Source organism: Astatotilapia calliptera, chromosome 19 (genome assembly GCF_964374335.1).
Source record: "Astatotilapia calliptera chromosome 19, fAstCal68.1, whole genome shotgun sequence".
In the NCBI taxonomy this organism is placed as follows: domain Eukaryota; kingdom Metazoa; phylum Chordata; class Actinopteri; order Cichliformes; family Cichlidae; genus Astatotilapia; species Astatotilapia calliptera.
The window spans coordinates 18,963,797-18,976,634 of record NC_137440.1 but is presented as its reverse complement, the minus strand read 5'-3'; the positions used below and the strand labels follow the sequence as shown (position 1 = coordinate 18,976,634).

The following is a 12,838-nucleotide window of genomic DNA, read 5'->3' as shown; positions in this document are numbered from 1 at the left end:
GAGTGAGTATCATTAAACCGTTCTGTGCAGTCTGTTGACTCTGTTGCAGACCCACCTTGATAACCCGGAAGCTGAGGTATCGCCTATTGAGCATTATAATTTTATACTCGTTGGTTCCTTCGTCCAGGACGTGGCGCAGAGCTAAGAGCGACGGGGCGTTTGACAGAACGGCACTCCTCCAGGCAGGGTCCCCTTCGTGAGCGATGACCAGGTTCTGCTGGTGAGAGGAGATGGCCTCGAAAAGAACTGCTGGCTCATCGTACTCGTCGGGGGACGTGAAGTGGTCCTGAGAGGGAAAAAAAAAAAGTTGAGAAGATAAAGTTGAGTATAGGGTTTAGGACAGTTTTTGTCTCAGTAGGGGGCTCAGTGGGGCCACATTCAGGGTCTCACCTGGTGTAGTTTGAGAGAGATTCGGATACCAGGCACCACAACTTTCCTGAGCAGTTCCATGTCTGCAAAGATCCACTCATCTCGCACTGAAGAGATGCGAAAATCTCCTTTAAAAAGAGCATGAAGTCCATAAAGGAAAGACTCCAGATTGCTGTGATGAAAAGAAGAAGAAGAAGAAGAAGAAGGAAAAAAAAAAGATTAGTCGGTACTCTTTATCTGGCTCACACAGACAGAGAGAAAATAGGAAAAGACAATGAGTGCATTTATGCTTAGAAAGATGTGCTTTTGAAAGCTAAACAGGAAAACTACAGGAACAATTGTCACAACAAGTCAACCTCCTGTTACTGTTTACTCTCAGTTCATGACACATTTGAACTCCTTCACTCACAATACAATAACAATTACTAAATAACCTGGACATATGATGGGCTGCAGTTCCCAGAGCTCTCCTTCCCAGCACGCACAGTCCAAAGCAGAGCAGCACCAGAGGTGAGTCTTTCTCACTGTCCAGTGGCTACAATCCAAGCAAAACATGAAAGATTTTAGAGGGCAGCTTTTATCTCCAAATACAGATATTTTCAACATGTCTCTGTGATCCCCCACATAGTTTTTTATTTAAAAAAAAAAAACAACCCCCCATATCATCTGACAACAACTGACGCAAATACAGGACCCCTTTGGGCAGTAACAAGATGCAATGACTTTTTAAAGAGTGATTAAAATCAAACTGCTCAAGGGATTTAAAGTCTTTGAAGATCTTAAGTTGCCACTGTCATGCTATTAGAATATTTTTTTATTTATTGTGACAATGCAATGAAATATGCTTTGCTTGTACAGCTGGGGGGGGAAAAAGACCAATAGCCTGCTGCAATTTGGGGGACAATAACTGTTCCACAAGCAGAATTGAAGGCCTTATTACCTTGACCCTTCGGGAGTTGCAGTACTGGATCCAGCCCAGATAGACACCACAGAAACTGTCCCTGGAGATGCCCGCAAGCCGGTGGTCATAGTCCTCATCAATGTTGGGATTGAAAGTGGGATCCAGATCGACATAGTTCCTCTCTCCACATCCCCGCAGGCCATCTTTCATGGTCTCATTGGCCAGCCATTCCTCCAGTTTAGGAGAAGCAACTACATAGTAGATGATACCCTGAGCACAGAAAGGGATGATGCATTTAGAACTTTTAGAAATCCCACACTGCACTAAAACATTCTTCTCTCGTGTCATCCCACAAACCTTGACATAGTAGGTGGTGAGGATGCGGCGTAGATCGAACACCTGCAGCATGGAGGCAGCGCTGTTATCAGTGATGCTGTAGCCCTCCAGAACATATTTGGTGACCAGCACCTCCCACGCCAGCCAGCGCTGCCCAAAGGCAGCATTAAAGGATAGGATGTGAGGGAGATGGCCTGGCTCGCAGCAGCAGCAGCCCTCATCTTCCTCCACCCCTTCAGTGATGGCTTCGACTTCCCTCTGTTGGCAGTAAGTTCCTGTGGAGGAAAAGTCAGCATGTTATTGATGCTGTGTGGGACACAGGTCCGTTCCAGTTCAGTCCGGTAAAGTGCAACGAGTGAGAGAATCGTGATTATCATTAATAGTTCAACCTATAATTTTCTGTTAACTAACTCGTTGATTAATCACTTTATCATTGGAGCTTTAATCCAATAAACCGGCAGAAGGAAGATGCTCTGTAATAAACACAAAGCTGCTGACAGAAACTGGTGATGAGTGTCATGCTTTGGGGTGTGCCTCCAATTCTATAAAACGTTTACTCCGTCACATGTTCTCAGCTAATGTTTCAGCAGGTTTATTTGCAGCACAAAGCTTCAGGCTGAATAAAACAAAGTCACGCTGATGATAAAGCACGACCAGGTGTGTTTGGGAAGGAGATAAGAATGACTAAACAAATACAGTGGAATGCCACTGATGAAATATCTCAAGTAGTACTTGTAAATAATTCTCAGGGTTTAGTTTGACCTCCTTAAAAAAAAAGAAACAAAAAACAAAACAAGTGCACAAATATGAATGGAGATTGAAACTGCAGATCTATGAAATGCCAAACACACTTGAAAGCCAATACGTGTCACATTTATTTTGCTCTATGGCAGATCTACGATGGGAACTGGCTTCACAATTTTAAAGTTAACTTTGTGCTGCTACACTACATGGACAAACATACTGGGCCACCTACACATTACTCCTACAGGAAGTGTTTGGCCTTGGAAACTCATGTCATGAAGCTCCTTGTCCACAGTTTTCATGGTGATCGTAATGGAAGAGGAGGTTTGGAGCTCTGCAGTTACTGAGTCAGCACAGCGTTTGCAACTTTTACACATTACATGCCTCAGCGACCCCACCCTGTAACTTCATGTCATCAATTCATGGCTGAGTTGCTGTGGTTCTTGCACGGTTCCCCTTTGCAATAATACACTTACAGTTGATTGTAGAAAATCCAGGAGGGAAGAACTTTCACAAAATGATTTGCTGCAGCAGTGACGTCCTTCTACAGTACCATACTTGAAACCAGTGAGTTCTTTAGAATGACCCACAAACGTTTGTTAAGACAGATGGCTAGGTGCTTAATATTATACACTTATGGCCATGGGACTGAAAAGGCCTGAATTATAAGATTAAGAGGTGTGGGACAATACTTTTGTTCATGTGGAAATATAAAAATCTTGTAAATAACAGAGGTCAGACCAGACAAAATAATAATTACACAAAGAATATAAAGAATATGTTGACACAGCTGTCCAAGCTCTAAAACTAACTGAACGATACATACAGCCTGTTTAGTGTGAAGAGTAAAAGGAGAGATGTGATATGGGCCACAGGTCTGACCTGACACTTGAAAATAATGTTTAATGAGGTACACTAAAAAGTCATAAAATACATTTTTACAAACACTTACAAAACGTTAGACCACATGATCTTGGTTAGGTTGACAAGACCCAAATAAGGTTACGTTTGAAGATTGTTTATAATATTTTAGTCACTTGGGATTCTACTTGGAAACAAATAAGACTGATCATATTAGCTGTAGTGAAACACCTATTTTCTGAATTTCTTTTAACCTTCAGTTCTTGCACTACAACGCATTTGTTAATAATTAATTGTCATTAATTAGTGACTGAATTCCTGCAACAGCTGGTTCAACACTTTTTACAAATGGATCTCCTCACCTCTGAACTCCAGCCCTCGAAGCTGAAAGGTAACAAGGCCGTTACCAATTTCTATGAGGTGCACCAACGCGTTCAGGTAGTCAGAAGCCAAAATGAAACAGTCCCCGGTGCTGAAGTTTCCCCAGCGGCCCAAGAGGAGGTCTCCACAGAGGCTGTGCTGCAGGGAGCGGGTCAGGTGCTCATAGAAGATGGAGTTCAAATTGTTGTCGTCAGAGCCTGAGGACAGATGAAGGAAGGAGTAAAGTACATTAATAAATCACACGTCACTGCTTTATTGTGTAACCAGTGTGATCACTAGGACACAATGAGGATTTAAGTCTGCCCCAATTAAATATCAACATTTAAGCAAGCAATTCTCTGGTTACAGTTTTAACCAAAAGACATGTCGTCACCTGGATTTCTGTCCAACTGAGAGGCCAGTCGAGTGTTTGAGTGATCCACTCTTTTAGTGCTGCAAGAAAACGGAAAAGAGCAACACATTTTAGAAGTGCAAGAAAGTGTCAGAAAAATGTTTAAAAACAAAAAAACTCTTCACTTGTAGTCTCTCTCCCAGAACTTGACAGGACGGACATAAGAAGTGATGAAAATGGCGCTGCCCAGAAAGGGATTGAGGGGGGTGGAGAAGATTGCTGACACTACAGCCTGGACAAACAGCATGGCAGAGTCTGATGAGGCCTCAGGTCAAGGTCATTTGACAACTTGCTACAAGAAAAACTACAGCCTCAAAAAACAAAACACTTAACATGTTATAACAGGAAGAATTTAATGCAGTGCTGCAGACCAACATAAGAAACTGCTGACTCAGTCTATAGTATGCTGTGATAAGAGACAGCAGTGAAAGGATACGAGGCACGGCAAAGGGCTGAGCAAAGGCGTGGAAGGCTGAACCCCACGTGATCTGCCAGGGGGCGATGTAGGTGTAAACAAAGTGCAGCTTATAGAACAGCTCCCACATCTTAAAAAAACAAAACAAAACAACCCCCCCCCCAGAAAGAAACAGTCAAGAAACCAGTAATATGAATCATCCACCTGTGATATGATATGTATGCATGTGTCTTGCAGTTAATCAGAATATTCACTCAAATAATTTAAATACATTTCTCTCACCTTGCTGAAAATGATAGACATCAGGAAGAGGTCAAGCAACAGCGTTTCTGACAGTTGACGGTAGTCAAAGGTGAAGAAGAGGACAGTGAAGAGGATCGTCACATACTGGTAGGTAGGACTGCTGTAGCAGGAGCGAAGCAGTTTCAGGCCTGCCACTGTGATCATCAGTGCGCCGATTCTGGAGCAACAGCAAAGAACATTTTTTGTTTTGTTTAAGTACCACGCATTCAAACTTGCATCACTCTAAAAAGCTGATAGAAATCAGAGAAAGAGTCACAAAGAGAAACAACGGAGTCCTCACTCGGTGTCGAGTCTTTTCGGGCTGGCCAGCTCTCTGGCGCTGCCGCTGAGCTCGTTGAGAATAACGAGTGGATAGAGAACGTTCTTTTCCACAAACAGCAGCCACACGTGCAGCTTTTCAAACCACATTACATGTGCTGCATCTGACAAAAGAGAGGAAGAGCATTTGAGATGATGAAGAAAATGAAGAAAGAAAAAGACTAAATAAAAATTATTTTTCTGATTTCCCCCATGTGACTCAAATTCACTGTACTTACCCCTGACTTCAAACTGGTAGTACTCCTTGTTTTTTAAAAGAGGGTGAGAGAAGCAGTACCAGGGTAGCTGCTTGCGAACTTGAGGCAGCAGGTAGTGGGTGAGCAACCCCACCGTCCCCAGCAGAGCATACAGGACATAACTGAGGAAAGGCTGCGGGAACACAGAGATGCAATAATGCTTACAGTTTGTGTTTGCTGGTTTTAAGAACAAGAAAAAATAACTGCATGGATCATCATGAGTGTTAAAAGAATATATAATGTAACAATACAGCACACATTACATTTGATTTTCTGTATTCAAAACCTAAGAAATGACTGTACCTGCAGCGCTATGAATACTGTGCTAACGTGGATGGCGAAGTAAAGGACAGCAATGACCACACAGACGATCAGGTCGGACTGCAAACGCTCATTCTAAAACATTTGAAAAGAAACACTTAAGGGATCAAAGAAACAAAAAAAAACTATTTTAGACTGAAAATTAGAACTGTGCAACAATTTTAACAACTAAAATTGATGTATACTCACCACTGAAGACCTAAGTTTCTCTGGCAGAGGGTCCTGGACCTCTGACAGGGGGTCTTCTGGATTTTTGTCTCTTAAATTGGGTAAAATCTTGGACTGTACCAGTGAACTGTAAATCAAAGAGACGAAAATATTACCGGTTTGAAGGCCATCAACCTCCTGTGAGGGATTATACAATCAGAAGGATCGCAGAGTCAACATCTGTTAACACAACTATTTGGTGAAGCAGTGTTAAGCTATTTGAACTGATTTCAGGAAATCCATATCTAAGATAATCCACAGAATATGTTTGAGTAGAAAGTTCACACTTAACTCTTAACGGATGAAGCAGTTAATGGAAAATCCTTATTTGAACCAGATAAGGCATTTTCACCCATCCAACCATTAGGACCAGTTTTGGTTTTAAAAATCATGTAATATGTGAATTTTGCTTTAATACAAATCAAAGCTGTGGTGCAAGTCTGTAAACTTACAGGAGGACAGAGGGGTCACTGCTCTGCCGGCTCAGGTGGTAAGACACTGCCACCAAGAGGCCACAGAATACAGAAAATAGCACAGGGATGTGATGAGGCTCCCAGGTCTCCTGAAACACAGTATCAAGGATTTAACACACTTCTGGGTGTCTGACCTTATGTTGCTGGTATATTTACACATACAGTTTGTTCATGTAGATGCCTGATGTTTCCAAAACTACTGGATGGACTACCATGAAACAGTCCAAGACGAATCCTGACAATAGCTTCTTTTCAATATGCTAAATTATGGTTCTGTGTATCCTCTATCCTGCCATGACCCACAAATCTCTTCCTCCAACATTATGACAGATCTTTTAGCAGATTAAAAAGAACATAGAGAAGAGGCTTCTGGAGAAGCTAGGAGTGAGCAAGAACAAATGTAGCCTATATGTGGCATAGACTACATCTGCATAATTTTAAATGTTGCTCTTCCACATGTGATGCAGCTTATTCCCACGAGGCTTACTTTGTAGTGCTATGGATAAAGACCAGCAGCCAGTATAACAGAACATAGCGACATAGGGAGAGTCTCTATACCTTCTTGTTTCATGTGTTAAATCTAACACGTTTGCAATGTGGTTTGGCATCACGGAAAGCAACAGTTAGTCTTATTTTTTATTTTTATATTTAACACCCACACCTTTATGTAGTTAGGTATACTGTACAGTAATGATGCTTTACTTATATATGTGAATAAAAAATACGTTTTATGGACATTTGTACTTAACCGTTTTAAAGGTAATTCAGATGTGCAAAACATCAATACAACGATTAAAACTGATGCTATACGAGTAAGAACTCGTATAGCTCATAACAACTCAACTATGGATGTGTCTCTTCATCACATCTCTCTCCCATCCTCACCGGGAGGACGAGAAGCAAGTGAGGGAAGCGAGGAGACATGGAGAATTAAAGGATAATGAATTAGGACAATAAATATCAAGTAGTGTATCCTGGTGATTCCACAATAAATTCTCTACTGCAAACTGAGCATCACAGTTTTTAGTGTCGAGTGATGTTGACAACAACTAGTTGGACTGAAATTCGACACAATCATTCATGTTTTCCTCAAACGCCAAGAACAAGAATCAGGTACTTCTTATTTTTTCCATTTATTGTCACCACCTCAACAAAATACGTTTTTTTTGTATTTTTAACATTATAGATCAAGAATACACTCCTCCTTGAGCGTCACTTGCACTTTGTGTTTAGTCGTTATTAGGCATTGTTTGCGTTCACCTTCAGAGCTCCGTAGCAGAAGCCGTAAAGCAGAGCGACAGTGACGATGCTGCGCAGGATGCTGTACAGTGCTGACAGAAGGCTTGTAGAGGCTGCAAAGGGAACAGGGAGGATGCCAGCAATGAGAGCACTCAAACTGACAGCAACAAGGGCAGGCAGAATTGAAATCAGCACAGTGGCCTCTTATGATGCCTGGTATATCATAATGTATAAGGTAAAGCAACGTGGATAAGTGGCTGACGTCTCATCCTGTAGAGGTCAAAGTCACCCCTGCAGAAAAGTTGTGTATCTAAAAGTTACTCACCATTGCCCCCGAACACATGGATGTCCAGCTGCTCGAAGAGATACATGACGAACGTGTTGACTTGTGGCAGCAGCCCCACAAAGAAGATGATGGGAAAACACAGAGTAAAGACTGCAGGGAGAAGCAAGCAAAGCAAAATTAAACACATTTATCATCCTATAATTCTGTAATTTGCAGGAATCACCTTTCACACACAGGAAACAATACCCTGAGGCTCACTTCAAATATTACTGGTTCCTAATAGTGTACAGCAACGTCTCCAAAGACAATGCAGCAATAATTATTGATTATGGGCTGATGAAAGGAGCATTTAATATCTATATAAACCAAAAGAAAAATTTTGTTTTTAGTAGAGATTTGTTGCTCACACACAGTCTGCACTTTATGACTGTTGCAAAATCAATGGATCAGATCCCAGAAACCTATTTCATACATCTTATTAATGGTGGCAAACGTTAGAACCATTTGGATTACTTTAGAGATTTCTGAACTCGGGCTATTTTGTCAGTGCTTCCATAGTTTAAAACACTTTCAACATCTCATGATAGCTGCTGGGTTGTTTGGTTATTACTGCTCACACCAGGAATTCTACATCAGATGAGTCCTGAAATTTAACTCTTAATATTCTCAAAAAATTTTTCCAAAAATGCTTTTGTCAGCTTTGAAAGTTCCTTATTTAGTCATTAATATTTTATCAGATAAAGTGCTTATGGCCACTTGCAGGATAAGCAAACTTTTTAGGGCCCTTAATATGTTTACTTATAACTTTTAAAGCATTTCCTGGCCTGGATTCAGCCTCCAGCTTTTGCACACATACACACCCAAACTGTGCTGCTCAAAGTTGTCTTGCTACGTCACCCCCTTTCATTAAATCACTTCTAAAACATCCAGGATTTAGCATTTTGGCATGTTTCTCTTTGACTTTCCTTTAAACACTGATTGTTATTCACAGAGTACAAAGAAGTAACAAGGTAGTGTACTCACCTATGACGAGGTCCCTGGCAGAGGTGAGCACCAGGGAGCTGGTGAGTGCGACTCCATACAGGGTGAAGCGAGAGGAAGTGGTCCGCAGGCTGCTGTAGTGGAGAAGCCAAATGAGGCCACAGCACAGGCAGAAATAGACAGGCCGGCTGTATGCTATGATACGATTATGGCCCTGCAGGGACAAGGGTATGAGGATACAAATGGATCATTAAAGAAACATTTTTTTGTGGTTCAATATAGCTCAGTAAGACATACCCTGTGTATTAAAATAAGAAAAAAAGGAGAGAAAGCCTAATGTTTTACATTTTTCTTTCTAAATAACAATTGTCTGTTGTCATAGTATTTATTAAGCAAGATAAAAAGCCATAATGCTAGCATGCGCACTTGTTTTAAACCTTGGATAACAGCAAAAAACAGTAACTGCCAAGTGTAATACAACAATCATTCTAACAATCGTTCTTTAAAGGCATCAGTGTTATATCAGCCCCATGGAGAGTGACACAGGTATAAACAGAAATAGTATCAAGTGTAAGGTTTCACAGGAGAAGGAGGATGCATATCTGCAGCGTGCAGGTTGCAACCCAAGAGGCTATAAGATGTCCTGCTTTTCTACTCTGGGAGGCAGCGACAGCTCACGCACCACCAATCAGATTAAAAAGACTTTTTTTTTTTATCTCCCCACCCCGAAATGTCGAGAAATGGGAAGGAATAAAGTCCTTGAGGTGAGATGAGAGGACACCCAGGGGGAAAGAGAGAGAGAGAGAGAGAGAGAGACAGAGACAAAGAGTAAGAGAGTGAGCTGTGGTCTAAACTCTGACCAGCTATTTAAAGCTTGTGCCTGCAGCTGAGTATGAGCTGCATTAATAAAAGACGCCGTTTCAGAGCAGGCCACTGACACAAGGGAGGGAGGAACACCCAGGCTCATAAGGAAGGGGTGGGGGGTGGGGGTGGAGCAGCATCAACTTTCAGGACCACAACAAAGCAACAAAAAGCTGCTGAATAATAACTACAGAGCTTCAAAGTACTACTGACTTTCTACTTTTTCTACTTCTTATATAAAATCCATTTAATATCTTGTTTTGATGTCATTTCTCAATAAGTCTCCCTGTTCTAATGATTTGCAAATGACATACTTACATGACGAGGGGAAGAGGAGTCTGGTTGAACACTCTGTCGATAAAGAAAGGCACAATTAAAATGATAATGTTGACATACCTCGTACGAACATGTTATTACAAACTCTCCTAAGTAAAGAAATAAATCATTTTTATTTTTGCACCAGCTATTCCCTTAAAGGCATAACAAACCTCTGCAGGCATGCCTAACACATTTTGCAGCTTTTAAACTGCTTCTTTGCAGCAGTGCTCCTCTGTTGCACTTTAAGGTTGAGTCCTGTACACCCAGCTACTCACCTTTAGTAAGGAATACTGGCAGCTTGCAATGACGAGGCAGAACTGAAAGACCCAGATATCAGTGAAGAAGCCGTGAACCAGCAGCACGGAACCCAGAAAGGCCACAAGGACAGCCAGCACCACTGCCAACACATTCTCTAAAACCTCACGGTTCCTGTAACAATTGGGAAAAAGTCAATTCAAAAATTATTTGGAAGATTTAACAGAGAAGAAAAAAAAACTGTTCCAAAGACTGGGATCAACAAATAAATAATGTCAACAGCTCTCCATTTAAACTGGCAGCATGTGGTGATGGGTCAGCAAACTGGAGCGACTTAGGAGGATAATATTGACTGCAGAGATCCACGTGGTGCTTTAAAAAACAACAAATCAAAAATCAATTCTTTCACTGCCAACTGTGGTTATTCTTCTTGCTGCTGTTGAGAAGCTTACAGCTAGACAAGTCTGACTGAGTAACTCCCACATAGAGATAATTACAGGCAAGTGATAGAAAGCAGAGACTCCAAATCCCCAAGCAAGATGAATGATTTTATTTTCAAAGACTTAACAATGTGGCTGATGTTCTTGCTGAATCCAGAAACAGAAACAGAATTGACAACAGTGCTGTGCAAAAGTCCTGAGCTATCCTGTTTTTGAAGAAGAAAGAAAAAGAACAAAAACTCTCTTAGGCATGCATTCTTAAGGTCTGGGTTCTGGGGAAGCCAGTCCATGACCAAAGGTGTTGCATTGTGTGTTTTTCCATCCAGGTATGCTTTTAGTGCCCTGGCAGTATGTTTGGGATAATTGTCATGATGAAAAATGAAGCTGCTGCCAAAAGCTAATCAAGGTTAACCCTTTCTTCTCTTTTCTGATCAGAGCCATTTCTGTCTGGCCTCCTTCCAGAACATAATCAATGGGTTACTGAGGGTGATCTCTGCCTGTACAGCTTACTACAGCTACACTTGGGAAAAACTTCAAACATAGTCTTCATTGATAGATATTGAGGTGTCATAACTTGTCATTAGGGAATGGGGTTGTCGTCAAATATCATCTTTATCGCAGGAAGGCCTCTTAATTTTTACTTTCGTCCTCAAATTGTACAATTTGTTTTCTCAAATTTCTCAGGGCTACACTGCACACCATGCTGAGACATGTTACTTTTTGGCTGATCCCCTTTTTGGTGCAAAAATACAAATTTATGCCTGTAATCTGTGCTGTATTTGACATTTTGCATAGATTTAACTAAAGACAAGGGAAGAAATCGTGTGTTTTTGATACAGACTGCTAATAACAAAGTACCAAAAGACAATTTAAAATTTGTTCTCTGTTATGTAAACACACACAATGCTTGAATGATTCAGAGGTCAATGTTAATTGGCTTTAAAAAATAAAAATAAAAACGTGAAGTGAAAAGGATCCCATGTCCAAAGAAAAACTTTGAACGACCTTCAGAAAGCCCGGAGAACTATTCCTCAATTCAACTTTGGAAACAAAATATAAAGAAATAAGGTGTGGCTCAGGACTTTGGCTCAGGACTTTAGCACAGTACTGTCGATTACCATAACAGCTTTTGAGTTTACTATTTGAAGACAAGACTTTAGCAGGAAACTGCTAAACAAAAATGCTTACGACAGAAACTTAATATCTAACATCCTAAAATGTTCACAACAAAAGCTGACAGCAGTATAAAGCCAATGTAATCAACACAAATTAAAAATTACGGCAAACAAAACAAACAAAGCGATCCCACCAAGCTGTTGCTACAAAATGTTTCACAACAAAAGCACTGTTAATAAGCAGGGATTGAACGATCTGATATACAGTATCGGCCCAGTAATGACCTAATTTACTGGATCGGATATCGGGGAGAAATAAAAAATAAATAAATAACCCAATCCATTAAATATCACAAAAGCGCCTCACAAAACTTGCGACATGGTATAACCCAGGTCATGACCTTAGCACGACGGAGGATTGCGTGGCTAGCGTGTGCGAGATCAACTTAAAAAAAAAGTTCATCTCTGAATGTTTGGAAAGCATTCCCATGTTAAGCTTAACAACCAATATCTGGAGCTCGGACGTCTGTCCGATGTCATTGCTAAGTCTGACTGTACAATGGTACTGTACAATAACAAATGCGTTATTACAAGAATGTTTTTTAGTTGTTTTTTTAGGGTTTGGGCAGCTACTGCCTTTGTCTGCTAATAGTGCACTTCATTTGTTTTTCAGAACCAAAAGGGTTTTTGAAATTTGCACTTTTAATTTCTTGAATATTACTTTATATACTTAGATTTAAAGTTCTGCATAAAGCTGCCCACTTTCAGGATGGATGTTTGGATGCCGGTGACAGATAAATGGTGCTAAAGTTTAAATAAAAAGATCAGTATTGCTGGACTGAGATATATTTTGGGTGCAGTGTATTTCTTGCATTCAAGTATAATAGCTTTAGCTAGAATAGCTTTACTGCTTTGTCCTCTTAAATTTGTATATGAACTAATACAAAATGCAGCAACACATAAAAACAAACAAACAGTTAAAAAATAGACTATAACAGATTCATATCAGTATCAGGAGATATCCAAATTTATGATATTGGTATCTTGCCATCTCTATTATTAAGTAAAAACTCTGATCTAAAATTGT

The 12,838-nt window shown here is 40.6% G+C and overlaps 1 protein-coding gene across 7 annotated transcripts in view; it reads right to left on the bottom strand.

Moving 5' to 3' along the window:
• The window catches only part of pcnx1 (pecanex 1), a 37,503-nt gene that overhangs the window by 2,990 nt on the left and 21,675 nt on the right, over nucleotides 1-12,838 (bottom strand). For 6 of the 7 annotated variants that reach the window (XM_080293740.1, XM_080293743.1, XM_080293739.1 and 3 more), the window contains 20 exons: nucleotides 10,217-10,370; nucleotides 9,942-9,974; nucleotides 8,805-8,976; nucleotides 7,821-7,931; nucleotides 7,517-7,608; nucleotides 6,236-6,345; nucleotides 5,766-5,871; nucleotides 5,559-5,651; nucleotides 5,238-5,388; nucleotides 4,982-5,123; nucleotides 4,681-4,858; nucleotides 4,420-4,528; nucleotides 4,109-4,238; nucleotides 3,966-4,024; nucleotides 3,574-3,789; nucleotides 1,628-1,881; nucleotides 1,310-1,540; nucleotides 804-904; nucleotides 391-541; nucleotides 56-286 (listed from right to left, as the gene is read on the bottom strand). In XM_080293740.1, the coding sequence (XP_080149866.1) occupies nucleotides 56-286; nucleotides 391-541; nucleotides 804-904; nucleotides 1,310-1,540; nucleotides 1,628-1,881; nucleotides 3,574-3,789; nucleotides 3,966-4,024; nucleotides 4,109-4,238; nucleotides 4,420-4,528; nucleotides 4,681-4,858; nucleotides 4,982-5,123; nucleotides 5,238-5,388; nucleotides 5,559-5,651; nucleotides 5,766-5,871; nucleotides 6,236-6,345; nucleotides 7,517-7,608; nucleotides 7,821-7,931; nucleotides 8,805-8,976; nucleotides 9,942-9,974; nucleotides 10,217-10,370 (2,824 nt within the window). The remainder of the gene's footprint in view (nucleotides 1-55; nucleotides 287-390; nucleotides 542-803; nucleotides 905-1,309; nucleotides 1,541-1,627; nucleotides 1,882-3,573; nucleotides 3,790-3,965; nucleotides 4,025-4,108; nucleotides 4,239-4,419; nucleotides 4,529-4,680; nucleotides 4,859-4,981; nucleotides 5,124-5,237; nucleotides 5,389-5,558; nucleotides 5,652-5,765; nucleotides 5,872-6,235; nucleotides 6,346-7,516; nucleotides 7,609-7,820; nucleotides 7,932-8,804; nucleotides 8,977-9,941; nucleotides 9,975-10,216; nucleotides 10,371-12,838) is intronic. The other variant, XM_080293741.1, reaches the window with a different exon arrangement.